Source organism: Leuciscus leuciscus (assembly GCF_965113295.1).
Source record: "Leuciscus leuciscus genome assembly, chromosome: 24".
NCBI classification, from domain to species: domain Eukaryota; kingdom Metazoa; phylum Chordata; class Actinopteri; order Cypriniformes; family Leuciscidae; genus Leuciscus; species Leuciscus leuciscus.
Window position 1 is genome coordinate 19,803,502 of NC_138723.1, and position 19,627 is coordinate 19,823,128.

Below are 19,627 nucleotides of genomic sequence, written 5' to 3' on the forward strand. Positions count from 1 at the left end.
CATTTTCTGACTATAAACAGTCTTTTCCTGCAGCAGGTTCAGCCACCAGATGTGCGACCAGTCCAATGTTAACCTCTGTGCCTCCATAATGTCCTTGGACAGATAATATGAGCATCAGTGATTCTGTGCAGAGATGGGCTTCTGACTTTCCCGTCCCCGAAGGAGGAATTAGGTTTAATTATTTTGCCTCTTGTTTTAATGGAAATAATATGCTAAACAAATATAAAATTCAAGTGAATGAATGGCAATCTAAATAGTCGCTTATTTTCTTATTTTTTTAACACACCCTTTGTGTGTGTGTTTGTGTTTGGTCCTGGTAAACCCTATGTTATGGGGACAAATTGTCCCCACAAACATGGCAATATCAGAAATCTATGGAGACATTTTTTGGTTCCCATAATGAAAACAGCTTATAAATCATACTAAGTGTTGTTTTTTTCTTTTTTCTTTTTAGAAATGTAAAAATACAGAACGTTTTCTGTGAATGTACAGTATAAAAAATCATTTATGGAATGTCCCCCATAAAACATTAAAACCCCACAAGACAATGAGAAATGATTAGGGAAATATGTAATCATAACCTCCGAAGAGGGTGTGATTGGATTGGCTTTTCAGAAAGACCAATTAGACCCTGCATTTTTGTCTCCATTATTTTTGTGTATGTGTGCTGTGTTATGCTTTTGCAGTAAAAATCCCACATTGTAATCTACACTATTCTGGAGCAAACAGAATATTGTAAATTGCTAATTTCAAGTGTCTCTTTTTCGTGTTTTTCGTGATTCAGCTCGGTTAGAATAATACCATATAATAATAATAAAGGAATTACACTATAGGTTACACCTTACATACTTTTGCAATCAGATATGTATTTATCAGGCACAAAAACAATAAGGATTGAGTTGACAAGCTGGTTCACCCCAAAATTACAATTCTGTCCTCATTTACTCATTTCATTGCAAACCTTGGACTTTCTTTCTTTTGCAAAACACAAAAGAAGATGTTTTGCAAAATGTTGGTAAGCTAACAATTTGGTAAGGAGTCACTAAAGGGACATAGTGATGGACAAATATGAGAAGGGAGGACAACATATATTTCAATGCTTTTGCATTCTCTCACAAAAGTTTTGCAATCCCCCAAAATTTTACGTTCGCATTGCGTTCCCCCGAGATACTGTGCATTCGCTTGCAAAGAACTCAAAACCTTTGGTTATTTGATCAGCAAATTGTTTATTTACATGCATGAACAGATGCACTAAAATTAATCAGACTTTCCAGTGATGCATATGAAATAGGATTTTGAATAATGCTTCAGTTCACTTGGCTGTAAAGTTGAGTGCTAAATGACACATAACTCACTGAAAAAAGTATCTAAATTACTGGAAAAGCTTCATGGCAGTAGAGCTACTGAACAAATTAGCCACATTTAGTTAGTTATTCCCAAACACTAAGAATAATAATAGAACCAAACATACCACAGCAGGAAATTACAGCAGCCAATGGAGCTCTCAATAACCAGATTGGATGTAAAAGCATGGCGAGATGTCAATGAGTTCAATAACGAAGCTAGACATTAGACTATATCGAAATATTGTGTTATGTGTATCGCACTAATTATATAAAGCTAGGACATTGTGCCATTAAGGGGCTGATAGAGAAGCACGCTGGAATGGATTTCTGTTCAATTGTTTTGTGGCTGCATTTACAAATGCAATGAATTAAAAACTAATTGCATCACAGAAAGATTGTATAAATGTAGATTTTATTAATCATGTGCAATAGAGGAACCTGTATATGCTAAGGAGATCTGAATTGAAATCAATTTAACTGAATGTAGTTGCTGATAAATGAGACACTGATTGCCGATATTCATTAGATTCAGGATTCTGAAGTCATTATCTTAAAGTGTGTTTTGCTCATACTCTAAAGTCTTTTTGTTGATTTAATGATTAGTTTTTAATACAAATATAATTGCAGTATGAGTTGATGTATTTTCTTAGTGCTGAAAGTATTCAAGTAACATCAATATTGGACAGGGGTTAAATCTGCCCCTGACTCGGGTACTTGACTCCGGTCTTGACACTCCATAGCAGCTATAATTTCAGTTCCAATTCATTTGTGTAGCACTTTTCTCAATACCCAATGTTCCAAATCAGACTTAAACAGTGAATAGTGGCCAGTAAACAAGCCAAGGGTGATATTAGCCAGGAAAATGTTCCTTAGATGGTTAGACAGAATGAGGAGGAAGACACCTTGTGTGGAAAACTAGAATAGTCTCCCGGTTTCCCTCAGAGTAGTTTCAGCAGAATCTGAATTTAAATCTAAGCTAAAAACATATATTTTTGTTTCCTCTTTCCATCACATTACGGTCTATATAGTGTAAATGCACTTTTCTATGTTTGTGATAAAATTTTATGGGTTGGTTGATTGATTGATTGATTTGGTTGGACGGTTGGTTGCTTGGACGGTTGGTTGCTTGTTTGGACGGTTAGTTGGTTGGACGGTTGGTTGTTTTGGACGGTTGGTTGCTTGTTTGGACGGTTAATTGGTTGGACGGCTGGTTGTTTGGACGGTTGGTTGTTTGGGCGGTTAGTTGGTTGGACGGTTGGTTGTTTGGACGGTTGGTTGTTTGGGTGGTTATTTGGTTGGACGGTTGGTTGTTTGGACGGTTGGTTGTTTGGGCGGTTAGTTGGTTGGACGGTTGGTTGTTTGGACGGTTGGTTGTTTGGCCGGTTAGTTGGTTGGACGGTTGGTTGTTTGGACGGTTGGTTGTTTGGGTGGTTATTTGGTTGGACGGTTGGTTGTTTGGATGGTTGGTTGGTTGTTTGGACGGTTAATTGGTTGGACGGTTGGTTGTTTGGACGGTTAGTTGGTTAGTTGGTTGGTTGTTTGGACGGTTGGTTGCTTGTTTGGACGATTAATTGGTTGGACGGCTGGTTGTTTGGGCGGTTAGTTGGTTGGACGGTTGGTTTGTTTGGACGGTTGGTTGTTTGGACGGTTAATTGGTTGGACGGTTGGTTGTTTGGACGGTTAGTTGGTTAGTTGGTTGGTTGTTTGAACGGTTGGTTGTTTGGACGGTTAATTGGTTGGACGGTTGACTGTGTTGTCAACATTGATATTACGGCTTTATTAATGGTTGTCAGACACTCGCATGTGTCATTATAATATTAACATTTTACCAAAATCAAGCTCAAATGGAGTTACAAGGTTTTTGAGCGAATGTCAGAGATTTGTGTTTTGTCCGTAATTAGAACGGCCGCATCTGAGGTAGTAAGTTCTGTATTAGTAGTAGTCAGTGATGGGAATAACGGCGTTATAAAGAAACGGCGTTACTAACGGCGTTATTTTTTTCAGTAACGAGTAATCTAACTAATTACTGCTTCCTCCATTACAACGCCGTTACCGTTACTGTCAATAAAAATGCGGCGTTACTTTAATTGAGCTCACTGAAGCGGTTTTCATCCGAGTAGGCTCTCTCTCAGCCATAGGAACTGCAAAGTTTTTTCTCTGGTGTGTGAGTGTTTATGAGGCGCGGGACTCGACAAAAACGAGGCGAATGCCGCGAGCGTGCTCGACAGTGCACGAGAGAGACCGAGTGTGTCCGAGAACGCGCTCGACAGTGCGCGAGAGAGACCGAGTGTGTCCGAGAACGCGCTCGACAGTGCGCGACAGTGACCGAATGTGTCCGAGGCTCCGAGCAAATACTTTATTTATAAATAAATTACACATATCAGCATTTGAATAATCTCTGTAGCATATTGGTATCATATGCAATGTTTTAATTAGTTTATATAACATAAACTCCAAAATAGCCTGCAGGGAACGTTCAAACATATTTGTTTGACGGTTGTGAGCACGTGCGGCAAACACGATTAGAATTTGGCTAAAATAACCTCTAATGATGACATTCTCTGTAGGTTATAAAAATAAACCCCCAAAAGATTATATTGTATTATTATTATTTATGTTGATACATTGTTCAGTATTATATTGAAAGCACTTTTTGTTAAACTTACTATTGTGAGGAAGAAAATACTTCAAGTAGGCTATACAGAATGTCTACCAGTTGTAAAGGTGTGTGAGTTTTATCATTTTAATTATATGCACTAGTGTGTGTGTATGTATATTTTTATTAGGCTACTATTTATTTATTTTTGGTACATTTCTTAAGAAGTATAATTTATTTTTAGACTTATTTGTTGGCCAGTTGTGGCCTGTGCAATAAATATTAAAAGTTCTAAACCATCTATTGTTTTATTGTTGCACTATAGTAATGATAATATTTTAATATTTAAGTTAATAGGTGTCTCTCACATTGTCCCACAGCAACATTAAAATAGTGTAGATTAGTGTACAATGTTTTATAATAATAAGATGTTCTATTTAGTGTCAATTTCATTCATTTAACATTTCATATTGGGGGTATCCAAGAAATTTCTTATATTTAAACTTTTTTTTTTTTTTTTAAGTAACGCAATAGTTACTTTCCCTGGTAATTAGTTACTTTTGTAATGATGTAATTCGGTTACTAACGCAGTTACTTTTTGTGAGAAGTAACTAGTAACTATAACTAATTACTTTTTTTAAGTAACTTGCCCAACACTGGTAGTAGTATTGACAATAACTATGATATTTAAATTTTTTTTTAAATGATTTCTACTTTTCCGAATGTTTCCGAAAGTCACTTAGATAGATGTTGAATTGTCTACAAACTACAAAAATGGTTCTAGTTACTAAGGATTTCTTCCTTTACACTCTAATGAATGAGGTCACCCATTATATTATATGACTAATTATGTCTTAATTAGCATATGTCACTCTGTTAGATTAGATAGAAAATGAATCACTGTACTTTACCTTCACATTGAGAAAAAACAATATAGTCCGATAAATACAAACAACAGGCCAGGAGGCGCCTATTATGTAGAAAGTCCCAATTCCGGTTATGGAAATAGAAACCTTTACTGAAGATAAGAGATAAGAATATTTCAAATTAGCTGCTTATTATGTGCAAAATTATAATAAGAAAGGTCATTTAATTTCGATAGTACGTTGGCAATCAGAAATGTCCTCATAAGGGACGAGCAGAGGCTGAAGGGGAGACGATATGCAATATATCTAAATGAATCATGCGTTGTTTGATCCGCGGCTGATATTAGATTTCCCCCTCTCTTATTATTGGTCCTCCCTGAATTGGCCGAGTGATATAAACACTGATGACAGCTTTAGTGCCGCAGACTCTGTGCATTTACGCCTGACCTCGATGCGCTGTTGCTCAGGGAATACGAGAAGTGTCTAGCTGATAAAGCCTCCTGCAATATTTACATTTTTTTATTTAATTTTTTTATGCAGCCACAGAAACTGAACCATAATATACTTTCTGGGCCACGTTTGGGAGAGAGTTCAAGCAGTGTTAGAAGTAGTCTGCTGCACAGACCCCTGCAAAAAAAAAAAAAAAAAGCATAAATATGTTGATGAAAGAGAACCTGGTGGTGCTGCATGTGACACATCTCTGTTTCTAATGTCCGCCCTTGAAGGGTGGGAGGCAGATATGGAAAGCCAACGGAGAAGGGTGAGAGAAAGTAAGGTTGTGTGCTGGTAAATCAAAGAGGGAGAGGGGAATTGTAGGTTATCGAAACAAGTAGTTTCCAGCCACATGTAATTCACCCCACGGATGATGACTTTCATAGCTCTGGACCTGTATTCGATCCTGTGGGGATCGGTAAATCTGTCAGAGAGCAAGTAAACTTCATTCCCCCCTGTAATCTCATTTGCCTTTGATGACAGCGGTGCATCACATGACGCTGGCGGTTTGGCAGCCACCGACCACACATCAGCTTGGCCTACTGCTACAGCCACAAAAAAATCACATTATCCATTCCAGAAATCCATTATCTGCAATTATTTAATTTTTTTTATGTGAAATGTGTTATCTAGGAGTGTTTTAAGGGCCTAATGGAGTCCTTATCTTTATTTTGCTCTGGATTTGATACAATTCATTAAAAAAAATTTTGTTAATTACATGCTGCACTGGAGGTTTCTCCACAAATCGGTTAATGCATTTACATATCCATGGCTTTTGTGAAAAAAGGAATGTGAGTTTGTATTTGTGTAGCTACCTTTAGAGTTACGACACACACACACTCATTCTTGTACATCTATCTTTATGAGGACATTCATTGACACAATGCAATCTCTAGCCGCTTACCCTAACCTTACCCATCACAACTAAGTGCCTAACCCGAACCCTTACCCTAAACCTACCCTCAACCTAATTATAACCTTATCCCTAATACCAAGTCTTGACCCTCAAACAGGCCTTTAAAGGGGTCTCAGAAAGTGAGGACCGGCCAAAATGTCCTCATTTTACTGTCTTTGTCCTCACTCCAATGGTCTAAAACTCAAACTGGTCCTCACAAAGATAGTTGTAGAAGCAAACACACACACACACACACACACACACACACACACACACACACACACACACACACACACACACACACACACACACACACACACACACACACACACACACACACACACACACACACACACACACACACACACACAAAAGATATTTTGAAGATTAATTTTTAACTGTTTCTGTCTATACAATGTGGTGTTAGATTACATTTTTTATATGTTCTGTTTTAAAGTTGTAGTAATTTTGCTGTGTTTTATGAGTTTTATTAGTTTCGTTTTTAATTTGTTTTAGTTTAAGTTTGAACCCAAACGAAGATATTTTGGAGAATATGGGTATTCTTTGGGTATGGGTATACATTGACTTCCATAGTATGGAAAAAAAATAAATACCATGGAAGTCAATGGGGTCCATCAACTGTTTGGTTACCCATAAAATATCTTCTTTTGTGTTCAGCAGAAGAGAGAAATTCTTACAGGTTTGGAACAACTTGAGGGTGAGTAAATGATGACCGAATTTTCTTTTTTGATCCCTTTAAACAAAATGAAAAATAGAAATGTTGCCTTTGCAACTTTTGTTGTTTTGGACCCCATTGACTTTTATTGTATCCGATTATTATGATTAACTAAAACTAAATCCAAAAAAAAAAAAAAAAAAAACCATTTATAATTTATTATATATATATATATATATATATATATATATATATATATCAATAATTTGTGTTCCAAGGAAGAAAGTTGTACAAGTTTGGAAAAACAGTTATTTTTGTGTGTACTATCCTTTTAATGGGTTTGTTCAAATCCTGGCTGTCGTGTGCAACAGTGACTGAGTCCTTTCGGCCAAATAAAGGGCTTAAACATAGACATCTTCATGGGTAATTTTTCTTATTTATTTCTTCAAAGGAAGAGTTGACATTTTGAGCTAATCAGGGGATTGTTCGAAATAGCATAATTGGATCCTTGGGCTTCAATTTATAGCCGTACATCCAAATGCAGTTTTAGGAAAAGTTGAGTGTCTCTCCAGGTAATACTCTAAAATGTATTACCAAGTGTCACTTTGTTTCACTTTCATCACACAGAAAAACCATTCTGTTCATTTTAAAGTCTTCGAATGCCATACGCCTCAAACAAATGCGTGTTGAAAAGAAAAGGGATAATTACGGTTGGTATTTGTGAAGAAAACACAAATGTCTTGGGTTGATAATTTGTCTGGAGGCATATCTAATATGACAAGTCTATTTAAGTAGCTGCTGTGAATCCAATAGGAACATCTCATTACAGTCTAGCATGCTCTTTCCCACCGAGGAGGATCACCATGGCGATTAGACAGAGAGCGCGAGAGCGAGCAAGCACATCATGTTTTGCATTAGTGAGAGACGTTGTCTACACAGCAATTTAATGCACTTGAGATCTCCTTTAAGTCTTTAAATGACTTTGTGTCATTTTAGAACATTTCTCAGATTGAATTGAGTAAACAAATAGACATTATGCTTCATTATATTTACCATAACTTTTTAATTATCATTTAGAACTGCATGGGGGAGCGCGGGGCACAACCTAACGCGGGGCTAGTTGTAACACGCTTGTTTTAAATACTTCCGCACATGCTTGGATGACAAAACTTTGTGTATTTACTAGTTGCCATATCAACACTATATAGAAAAAAAAATTCCGCCAAAAATTTTTGGGGGGGGGAAGATATCCATAGACATTTATTAAACCATAGCAAAAGTAAATTTCTTACTTAAGTAAATTTTTCATCTCTATTTTTTGTGTTTATTTAAAATAAGACAAATCTGATATTATTTTAATCTCCAAGATGTTATTTAACAGTTGAGATACTTCTTTAATGCTTCGCTAACTAGCAGAAGACACTAGCAGGGTTTAAACCCCAGTTGTGCAGGCGGGGGCATGTTGTAACACTGCGTTACAATGTGCCCCTATTAGAAATATGCTATTATATTCTATACTTTTATAAATTTTATTGAGAAAACGTGAGAAAAAGGTGAATAAAGACTGAGAGTCAATGTTCAGAAATGACTAATTATTTATTTGTTTTGAACTATGTTGTATAGCTGTGTTTTCATGTGTTCGTAGTCAAAACTCAAAAATGAGTTTATACTGTATTTAATTATTAAAAATTGCCATTATTTTATATGAAAAAAGTTTTTTAATTGTATTTTATTTAGAAAATATTTTAGTTTGTTTTGTATTTTTTTATATATTAGATAACATTTTAAGCTGTCATATGTTATGTTACAATGTGCCCCACACATGTTACAATGTACCCCACCTATGGGGCATGTTGTCACATTTCACTTCCATTCTTTCGGGGTATATCAAGAAAAAAGTATATACTGTATTAATAAAACAAAAACAGACAATTGTACTAGACATGTAGGAAATTAATGTGGAGAAAAATAAATACTCTGAACCATAAGTAGATTTACACAAACTGAGAAAGTCAAAAAGCGTTACTTTGTGCCCCGCTCTCCCCACACAAACACGCGCACAGATAATTAATGAAATTGGTCAAAAAAAATGTTCTATTCATGAAATTCCTTTACAAAAAATTACGGGGGGAAAAGTATCACAATTCCTATAAAATATTAAACAGTAAAACTGTTTGCAGCATTGATAATAATAAGAGCAGTTACAGTATACATGTCACAGTCATGTTCAGTTTCAGTTCTTGGATTTTCTGTTTGTTTTCATTCATCACAAATGTTTCTTTGTTCTAGTTTCCCGCCACTCATCACCATGGACACTAACGCTATCATCACAGCTGTTCGTCTTTTAGTTAATCATCACTGTGTGTTTAAGTTCCTGCCCGTGTTCTGCTCAGTGTCTGGTATTGTTCGTGTTACGTGTTTGCACGCTGTTTCGCATATTGGCTGTCTATTTGGATTTATTTTTATCTTCGTCTTCTTTGGATCAGAGCGTTACAATACTAGATTCAACTCATTTTTAAGTCAGTTTAATTTAATTTAAGTTAAAATGACTTAAACATCCAAGTTTATTGTACTGGAAAAATTTAAGGCAGCAACTTTTTTTTTTACAGTATGTTGCATCATATTCGTTTGCAATCTAGAATGTAATTGGACCAATAGTAATTTTAAAAGTAACTTTCCCCAACACTTATAATCAATGGTGTTTTTCTCACATAAAGATATGTTGCAACCCAGGCTCATTGGAAAAACTTGCCAGTGGCGACATTTCTGCAAAATGGTCAGGACGGGATTTGACACATAGACAACATATGGAACATTTTAATACGTTTTTAAAGTTATTTTGTTCTTTTTGAAGCTTGATATGCTGTGGTATAGACAAGAGTTGCATAGAAATTCCCCATAGTAAAAAATAACAGCAAATGGGGAAACGCATGAGGCTGAGTAAATAATGACATTTTTATTTAGATTTTTGAGAAGAAACATTCATTTTTATATGCATTTCCGTTTCTGATTGTATATCTCACACTTATTGAGTGACATTACATTTAGTCAAATGCAGTAGAGACTCCTCAAAACGCTCTCACCTCTGCAGACTTTAAATGACAAGACTCCACAGTAACCAGGTAACCCATTTTAACCTGTCAGTTAAACATGTATGAAGAGCGATTGGCTAATCTGTGCTCGTAAATTAAATATGGCTCTGCGGAAAGCCAGATGGCTCCATGGTGTAGAGTTATTCGCGGTAATTTAGCCTCTGAATTTAAACCAGTCAACGGAAAATGAGAAGTGTCTTGATTCGCAAAATTCTTCAATGGGTTTCTGTTTGTAAGAGGTGTTGACACAAGATAAGAGTAATTGCCGCAAAATGTCTGTGTTGTGTGTAATGAGCGCTATCTCTCTTAAACGTCAATACTTGAGAGACGACTTTCAAGAACAAATACTCTTTCACAGCCTCTGTTTCAAGCAGAACCGATGCTTTGAGGTATTTTGGAATCCATCCCCGCCAACCGGTTTGCAATACACCTTTTGGAATGTTATGCAAATGGAATGCTGTGTTTCATAAAACCACCACAGATGAAAGCGGCCAAAAGCCAGTTTGATGTATAAAACATGAATTACTTTTGAAGGTTTCACAGGTGTACAATAGCAGCACATCCTCTATCATTGAGCAAGGCAAACATTTATGCGTTGGTTGCAGACCTGATTATTGCCCTTTGATGTACGATGTCCATTTTTTGGTACTTAAAAATACTTTTCAAATTATTTTTTATACATTAATCAAAAGGATATATCCCAGGGATTTTTTTAAAACTTTTATCATTTTATTTAAATTTTGGAATTCCTCCATGAAAGGAGTAAAATGATTCACTTTTATTTTCTATTGCTTTATTGCACCTCTTCAAAGTGTAGGTAGATCGTCATTCAAATGCTTCTCTACATTTATAATTCCCATAGTTTATTTTTCATAATAGCCACTATAGTAAACTTCCCCTTTTTTATTTTAACTATTTTAAATGCTATTTTATTTTTCAGAAGGAAGATGGATGTGCTTTTATTTTCTATTACACCTGATTCATTTTCTGCAAGTCTGCGCCTCTTCAGAGTGTTGGTAAATTATAATACAAATGCTTCCCTACGCCTATAATTCCCATTAATCTAATTTTATTTTTCATAATAGCCGCTAGTAAACTTCCCCCCTGCCTCTTAGACTTTATTAAAGATCTTGTGATACACACAATTCCCTTATCAGTGTTTCACAACAGGATTTGACTGGAGCATGAACCATTGCAAAACATTTCAGGCGGATTTGTTTTAATGAACCCAACCTCTGTTCTTGAAGGAGAGACTCAGAGAGCTGCTTTAGTGGTTTCTTCGAATGCTCATATTATTACACTAATTATATCAGTCTCTGCTTACCTGTACTGCAGTCCGGTCCTTTTCTCAGGCTGTTCAAATTAAACATGCTACTAGCACATTCTTTGGGGTAAACACTTATGTCTTGTTCTTTAATCCATACTATAAACTTGTCCTTGAAAATACAATTGCGGAGTTGTTATTGTTGTATGTTGTTACTGCACCATCATAAAATCCTGATGTGGTTTTATACTACAACAGGGACTGCTGTGAATTAAAACCCCCGGAGCAGGATGACATGGTCAAGGTTTTGTGTCCTTTATTACATTTTGTTTTAAATGCCCAGGGCATTATATATGCATATGTTCCTATAATTACTGCTCACTGTAAACAGTTTGTCAGGCAAAGAAGTGCATCTGTGTCAAAACCATTTGTGCAAGCCAGTAGTCTGACCTTCTGCAGGGAATGTATAAAATCAGACATATTAGAGATGTCAGTCCTGTAGCAGACAGGGTAAAAAGGGAATGGGAAGAGTCTAGTTATAGTAACCTGATTTTATCACACATTTAGATTTAGTTGGCTGGATGAGGACCAATGCTGACGATATAGTATTTTATCAGGGGACCTGATCTTAATGAAAGGAACGGTCTATATTTATGGGTTAATTCAATCCCACAAATGACTTTGAAATGCTCAAATTAAATCACAGTGGCACGTTGGAATGACACACATTATGCATAACCAAAAATAGTATAAAAAATTATAATAAAACATATAATATTATAAATGACTGCCTGTCACTTTTGATCAGTTCAATGCATTTTTATTTGAATGCACATGCAGTGTGTGTGTAATGTGTATACATACATACATGCATACATACATACATACATACATACATACATACAAACAAACAAACAAACAAACAAACAAAAATACATACATACATACATACATACATACACACATGCATACATACATACATACATACATGCATGCATGCATACATACATGCATGCAGACATACATACATACATACATACACGCATACATACATGCATGCATACATACATACATGCATACATACCGTACACTCACATGTATGATGTATGATATATATACAATATATATTAAATCAATCAAAAGAGACAGATAGACATGAATAATGTTACAAAAAAAATCCATTTGAATAAGGTAATTATTCAAAGAAGCTTGAAAAAAATGTTTCATGGTTTCCTTAAAATATTTAGTATTTCACAATATTACTGTTTTCACGCATTCATTTTTGATCACTTCTTTCAAAAATAGTTAAAATTATGTGTATATATTATCTATAAATTATCTGTAATGTAACCCTAAATAATGTTTTGAATGCATTAAATCTCAGTTTTCTATGTACATTTTAGTTTTTGCCATTTATTCATTTATTTCTTCAGTTCGATTGGCATTCCAAATATAGAAATAATCTGCAACAACAATAAAAAATAAAACCTCTTTCTCTTCCTTTGGAGACTCGGGAGCTTCACAATGACACTCCAATATAGAACAAGTTAGAGGAAAACGCTGTTAAACAGCAAGGCAAAGACAGAAAACCATTACTAGTGTAAGACAAAGAGGAGTTCAAGCGACATCAATCTCTGTATTGGAAAATAATGGTCACTTCCACCCCAAAGAGTCGAATTGCTCTCGGCTACCAGCTTTTTTCCTCTCTCTCTCAGCCCAGATTCTTCAGTTCCGGTGTATAGAGATCTGACCGATCACTCATCAACGTGTCACTATGTGTTAGATGAAGAAAGATACTGATTTAGTGCAATCCTGAATGTGTACACGTGCAAAAACACACTTGCACAGAGGTGTACCATTACATTCCAGTCGTAAGCCACTTGGAGCTCTCACTTAAACCATAAACACTGTTTTCACAGATGTGTGAGGACACATATTATCTCTCTCAAAGCAGCATTTCAACTTGATTATTGTTTTTCAGCAGTACTCTTAACCCAGGCAATCATGGCTAGATGTTTTGAATGCTGAAGTGGGTTGCGTTTAGCAGGCTAAAGCAAAACACTGAAAATCACAAAAGGCCCTCTATGATATATAACTGAGCTTTCATAGTGACACGATATTACATAGCCAGCAGCATTGCACCAAATCAGCTGGGATCCCACAAACTGGGAATTGAGCTGTCGTCCCACAAATGTTATTGAAGTGCCGTGCCAATGCACTAAAGTCAACATTGCCAGCAGGGCAGAGTTTAGTTGAGCTTATGATGTCTTACTGAGTGAGGTTTTACAGCTTTAGTTCATACAGACATATAACGTATTCTCCTGTTGAGAAAACCGTTGGGCTGTAATTTATTTATATATATTTATATACAGTAAATGTATCATGGTTTCTACAAAAATATTAAGAAGCACACCTGTGTTTAACATTGATAATAGTAAGAAATATTTCTTGAGCAAAAGATTTCTGAAGTATCATGTGAGTAATGATGCTGAAAATCCAGCTTTGCCATCACAGGAATATTATTATTATTATTTTTTAAGATATTCAAATTGAAATCATAATAATATTTCACAAATGTTACTGTTTGTACTGTATTTTTTTATCAAAAGAATTTGGCCTTGGTGAAAATGAAAGACTTTCAAAAACATTTCAAACCTCTTACCGGCCCAAAACTTTTGAACATTATAGTGTTAGACTCAAGCTTATTTTTGATCGAGCTACATGATTGAAACATGTTATTTCAAAATGAAAACATTGAGTTTTAAATCAATTTAACATGAAGCATCAAAACTAATTTGAGTGTATATGAATTAGAAAATTTGAAACCGAATGTAATTCCATAATTATGTTAATTCAATCCCACATACATTCTTAAATGACTTCAGGTAATTATAGTGGCACATTTGGAATGACACATTCTACATAACCAAAAGTAGTAAATAATCAAATTTAATGAAGAATATTTCAGATTTTTTATACATAAAATATATAATGGTTTAATCAATAATATCGTTTAAAGTTTTTTTTTTACGTTTTTTTTTTATTAAACCTTTTACTCTGCAAGGATGTATTAATTTGGTCAAAAGTGACAGACAAAAAGACATTTCTAATGTTAACAAAAAAAGTCTAAATACTGTTCTTTTTAACTTTCTATTTATCAAAGAATCCTGAAAAAAGTATCATGCAGGTTTCCACAAAATATTAAGTATTGTTTTCAACGTTTATAATAATAAGAAATATTTCTGGAGCACAACATTTATTTTGAGACTAGCAGAAACAGCAGCTGTCAAATGTACAGTTCAAACATTTATCTTGCTCAATGTGGCACTGGTGTAAAAAAATAAAATAAAAATAGATCTAAATCTATTTGAAATAAACATAATTTCTATTGGTCAGAAGCAGATGCAGGCGCAACATTTAAAATGCATGCTAATTATGCTTCTAATATGTTATTCAATATCTAATTTGTAATAAAAAAAATTAATTAAATAAAAAATTAAAAAAACATTGTATTTTATGATTTGTTGAACTATTTCTGAAAGCATTCATAGTGATGTTTTACCAAGTTAATATTACTATGACATTTTTTTCCCAGCCGATACATATTAACATCTCTCACACACGTAACAGATAAAGTTACATACTGATGATCTTCTGAAGTTCTGCAATGAGACCTTATTTTCACAGTCCCCCGGTGGGCCAACTTAAATCTTAAAGGAAGAAGGAGACCATCTGGAGCGCAGAGTGTAAAACCAGCCAGGAGTCTGTCAGATACATAATGCTTAAATTCAGATTCAGTCAGTTAGTCTGTCTCTCTCTGTCTATCTGCTAATTCATTCAGCCAGCCAATCAGCAAGTAAGATCATCGATAAATAATAAACAAAAATAAACCTTTAAATAGGTAAATTAAGCATAATCTATTGAAAGGCGATGTATGACAGTTCTTGCTTTTGCTTCATGACTTGACTCAATTCTTATAGCACTGCAGAAAAATGAGTCATCCACAAATGTCCCGTGTATGAGGGTTTCAGTGGTCTGTTATAACACACTGCTACACTCATCATTTATATGACAGGGGAACATATTTTAATCTGTATGAATGCCCTCATTTCTGCTCAGAAACCCACAACTAAAGTTCTAGCATGCAGTTTTAGGCCACTGTCTCGTGTTGAATGTGTGAGGGATCTGAGAGTGATCTATGAGGACACATTGCCACATTTGGCAGTAAGGGTCTGTCTGTCTGACAGGGTAACATGTTGTGTTTCTTGAATTGGTCCTCTTAAAAATACCCTGGACGTTTTTTTTTTTTGTCCTTCAGGAGGTAAGGCTTATTATTAAATAAGCACCTTTGTGTGAATAGATTATTTATGGAAGCAAGGCTGATGGTAGAAGGTGGTAGCAGCTGGTGTCTGAGAACATTTATGAAATACGTACTGGACATTTAATTTTGTGCAGAATCATTATGTCCATTCAGATGGTTTAAGCTAACTTTCTAAAAAATGATTTATATTTTAGAAAATTAAGTGATTTTTATTAAGCATGATTAGGTAAAAAGGGTGAAGGGTTTTCAGTTAAAATGTTGTGGCAGAAATCACTGAATATAGTATGGCTGTCAAAATTAACACATTCATTTTGCAGAATTATATATCTATTTTTAGTTTAACATGTTAAAAAAATTGAACAGTTAGCGCAGCATCCGTTTTATTTTCTGCTGTTTGTGAAGCTGCTTAAACACCGAAACACGGCAGTGCCGCATCGAGTTCTCTTTCGTGCTTGAATGGACAAAAACACAAAACTGTCAAAATTCCCGTTTTGTCGAGTATCATTGTAAGCACAGTTAAAAAGTGTTAAATGCACATAAATAGGATGTGTGTCCGATCCGCGTCATGTGCATTAGATCTTAAAGTGACAGCAGCCTAATAAACCTGATGCTGTCTGTCTGTCTGTATAGTCTGTATATCCATACAGATGTTGTTTCTATATTATTTTGGAGATTCAATGTGAAAGTATTACAATATAAAAATATATTAAAAACGTTAATGTTAGGTGCGATTTTATCGTGATTAATTACAGAATAATGTGCGATTAGTTTTATTTTCTTAAATCGATTGGCAGCACTAATGCGTGTGTGTGCATTAGACAGAAGTAGATAAAACAGATAAAGATTATGTATATTTTTCGTATTACAGATCAGAGGACATACTGTAGGCTACAAAATGATCTGCAAGTAGCATGGTGCACGTGTGTAGCTTCTTAACCCTAAAACAGCACATATATGTTGTGCATCCTGAGACGTAAAGGCGTATATCGTTTAATACGTTAAAAATAGTCTATTTAACGCAATTAACACTGCATCCATTTTTTTTCCTGTCATCCTTTGGCTAGCGTTACATTATATGATCACGCTTTTATTCATGCAATTTGTCTTACTCATTTAAACCATTGCTTCAATGATTCCCGACAAGTCATGAAGTCAAGAGAACATCTGAGCCAGAATAGAGTTCTCTTTCGCTTGAACGAACAATAACACACACAATAATGCCAAATATCTGTTTTGTATATCCTCATAAGAGTAGTTTTACATGAGCTGACCTAAGTATTAAATGAATGTAAAGAGTTGTGAGAAAATAGGATGCGTCATGTGTAGCAGTGGCATATTTTAATGCTGTCTGTCATTAATTTTAATCACAGAACAAAAGGAACAGAGAAAATTACTCACCGCTCTTGACTAAATAACTTTTGTATCTTTAAAAGGATTCATGTATATTTAATTTATAATTCATGCAGTGAAGACTATTTGATAACGTTAATCAACTTCTATTTCACATATAGCACAGGCAAATATGACATTTATTATGGGTTAATGTGAGGATTGTATTAAGATTAAAAATTAAAAGTTGTTATTTTTTTGAAGCCTAATAAACGTTAAAAAAATCGTTAGCTTTCATTTACACTTTTGAATGGCTATAATTAATGTAAAAAAAGAAAAAAAGAAATTTCATTGAGACAGCAGTATTGGTACCAGTGATAGCCTACTAAAAAGATGCCATTAAACAAGCTATTTAAAATATAGGCTACTGTCTTTGTGTTGTTTGTACATTAATTTGGAGATTAACTGTGAAATTATGATATTATAATAGGCCTATATTAAAACTTATAACTTATATTAAAAACGTGTGTTTTTAATTGCGATTAATTGTTGTTAATTTTGTATTGATTTAATATACTGTATGTGTGTGTGTGTGTATGTATATGTACACACACACACACACACACACACACACTCACACACACACACACAATGTATGTATGTCTCAGGATGACATCACACACCCACAAAATATGTGCTGTTTTAGGGTGAACCATGCACACGTGCAACATGCATTAAAATACAAAACGATATATATATATATATATATATATATATATATATATATATATATATATATATATATATATATATATATATACAATTTCTATAAAAAAAAAATGTGTGTGTGTTCGTGACGCCCTATCATTTCCTGTCATTTTCTCTGTCTAGACATCTTCAGTTCTCAAAATATCGGATATTTGGTTTGTGATTTGTACAAAAAAGCTCAATTTTCTTTTTCGAGAGAGCTACTTAAACCCTTGTGCTGAATGACAGAGGCTGCAATCACTGAATGTCGCTCATGCATTGTATTACTGCATACAATAGCCTCTGATTTTGTGCGCTGTGTTTTGCGCTGTACTGGATGGCCCCTGTCCAGTGAGGACGCGGCCGCTGCTGCTATGACAACAGCGCGCGCTTTTCCAACTTGTGCGTGCGATTCACAGCCCCCTTCCGCGGTTATCCAGTAGGCTCGGAAAGAAAACCGAGCAACGGTCCCACTAGAGGAAGACTTTTTGTTTTGTTTTTTGAGAAGACTGCGTATCATACTGTAGGCTACTGCACTGAGGAACCACAAACACCCTCCATATCTATTCAGACACAGCTGGAGTGACATTTTGGCACGTTCATTCGCCTCAGCTCTACAGCATTCACTTCTTAAAGTTTGAGTCAGCGTGTCAGCTGGGGGAAAAAGATGGATTTTCAGTGCGGATATTAAAGGCAATAGGATTTAAGAAACCAGAACGATTGAGGTCACCACTAAAGTGTACATTTCATTCATACGTTATTTTATTTTACCCCCTTTTCCATGGCGACGGCACGGCGCGGTCATCGATAAGCGCTCTGTACTAAGTACGCGAGGGATTTTGTTGTCTACCTGGGGAGGAAATCTGGATTAACAGATAAACTGTAATGGATAACTAACGCGTTAGTCTTTTGGACTACTGTGAACGGATTTACACTCCGAAAACTCCGCAGATGAAGATGGTTGTGGCGTCCTGGAGGAGGTGTGTGGTGATGAGTCTCAGACTGCTGTTCCTTCTCCCCGCAGGTCTGCCTGTCCGCAGTCAAGGAGAATCCCAATCCGATAACAAACAGATGGAGAATATCACCATCAGACAAGGAGAGACGCTCTTCCTCAGGTAGGGGTGATGGTTATGCATTTATCATGCTGTCATGTTCCTGTGTCCTGAGTGGAAAGAGCAGCAGCACTGTTAAGTGTTTTGCATGTCCGTTCATTTTGATCGATTTAAAGAAAGAAATAACTCATGTGGCTAGTAAGTAGCTTCAAAATGAGTTGTTATTGTGCTTGATATTCTAAGCTTTGGTGCTCACACTCTAGACTATTTCTAACCCACTACTTGAAAACTTATGTTGCACTAAATCTTTAATTAAATTCAATATAGGCTACCTGTAGTTCATTGCACTGTTTCAGCCACTTTGAATTTAATTACAGATGAAGAAAATTAAGTTAAAACTTGGAAATCTCATAAATGATATGTGTGGCAAATTAAATGCATGGAAAAAAGTTTATTTCCAGAATAATGTGAACATTTTAACAGTTCACAGTGCCAAGAGTCAGAAGTATGCACTAAAGTTGTGACATTTCAGTGGCATAAGAACATTGAATATTAGCCATTTTATACTGTATTCAAATGTGGTGCATTACCTTATTTGAGGCCCAGTGGTTCCCAAGTAGCCTGCTTTGCACTTTATGTTAGTCTATTAAAACTTCTAAAGGCATTGTTTATTATATAATTATTTTAAGCAGTTTGTGTGTATCCAACTAATTGTGCTGTGTGTGTGTGTGCCATAGCATAGCTAAAATTGTCCCCAAAGTGAGGTAAATGTGACAAAACCTCCCTTCGGGAATGGCCTTAATTGGGAAAAAAAATATACATAGCTAAGAAATTGTGTGTGTGTGTGTGTGTCTGGTTTTTTCCCTATATTGGGGGAGCTAATGTTCCCACAGGGATAGTAAAACATGAATACAGCTGCATTGTGGGACTAGCTAACACTTTCAGTGAGGA

The 19,627-nt window shown here is 35.3% G+C and overlaps 1 protein-coding gene across 7 annotated transcripts in view; it reads left to right on the forward strand.

Annotated features, from left to right (window-relative positions):
- Positions 1–19,627, forward strand: part of ntm (neurotrimin) — a 352,115-nt gene that overhangs the window by 215,703 nt on the left and 116,785 nt on the right. For 6 of the 7 annotated variants that reach the window (XM_082158282.1, XM_082158283.1, XM_082158285.1 and 3 more), the window contains exon 2: positions 18,649–18,739. In XM_082158282.1, coding sequence (XP_082014408.1) covers positions 18,649–18,739 — 91 coding nt within the window. Of the gene's footprint in view, positions 1–17,841; positions 18,740–19,627 lie in introns of those variants that run through there. The other variant, XM_082158281.1, reaches the window with a different exon arrangement.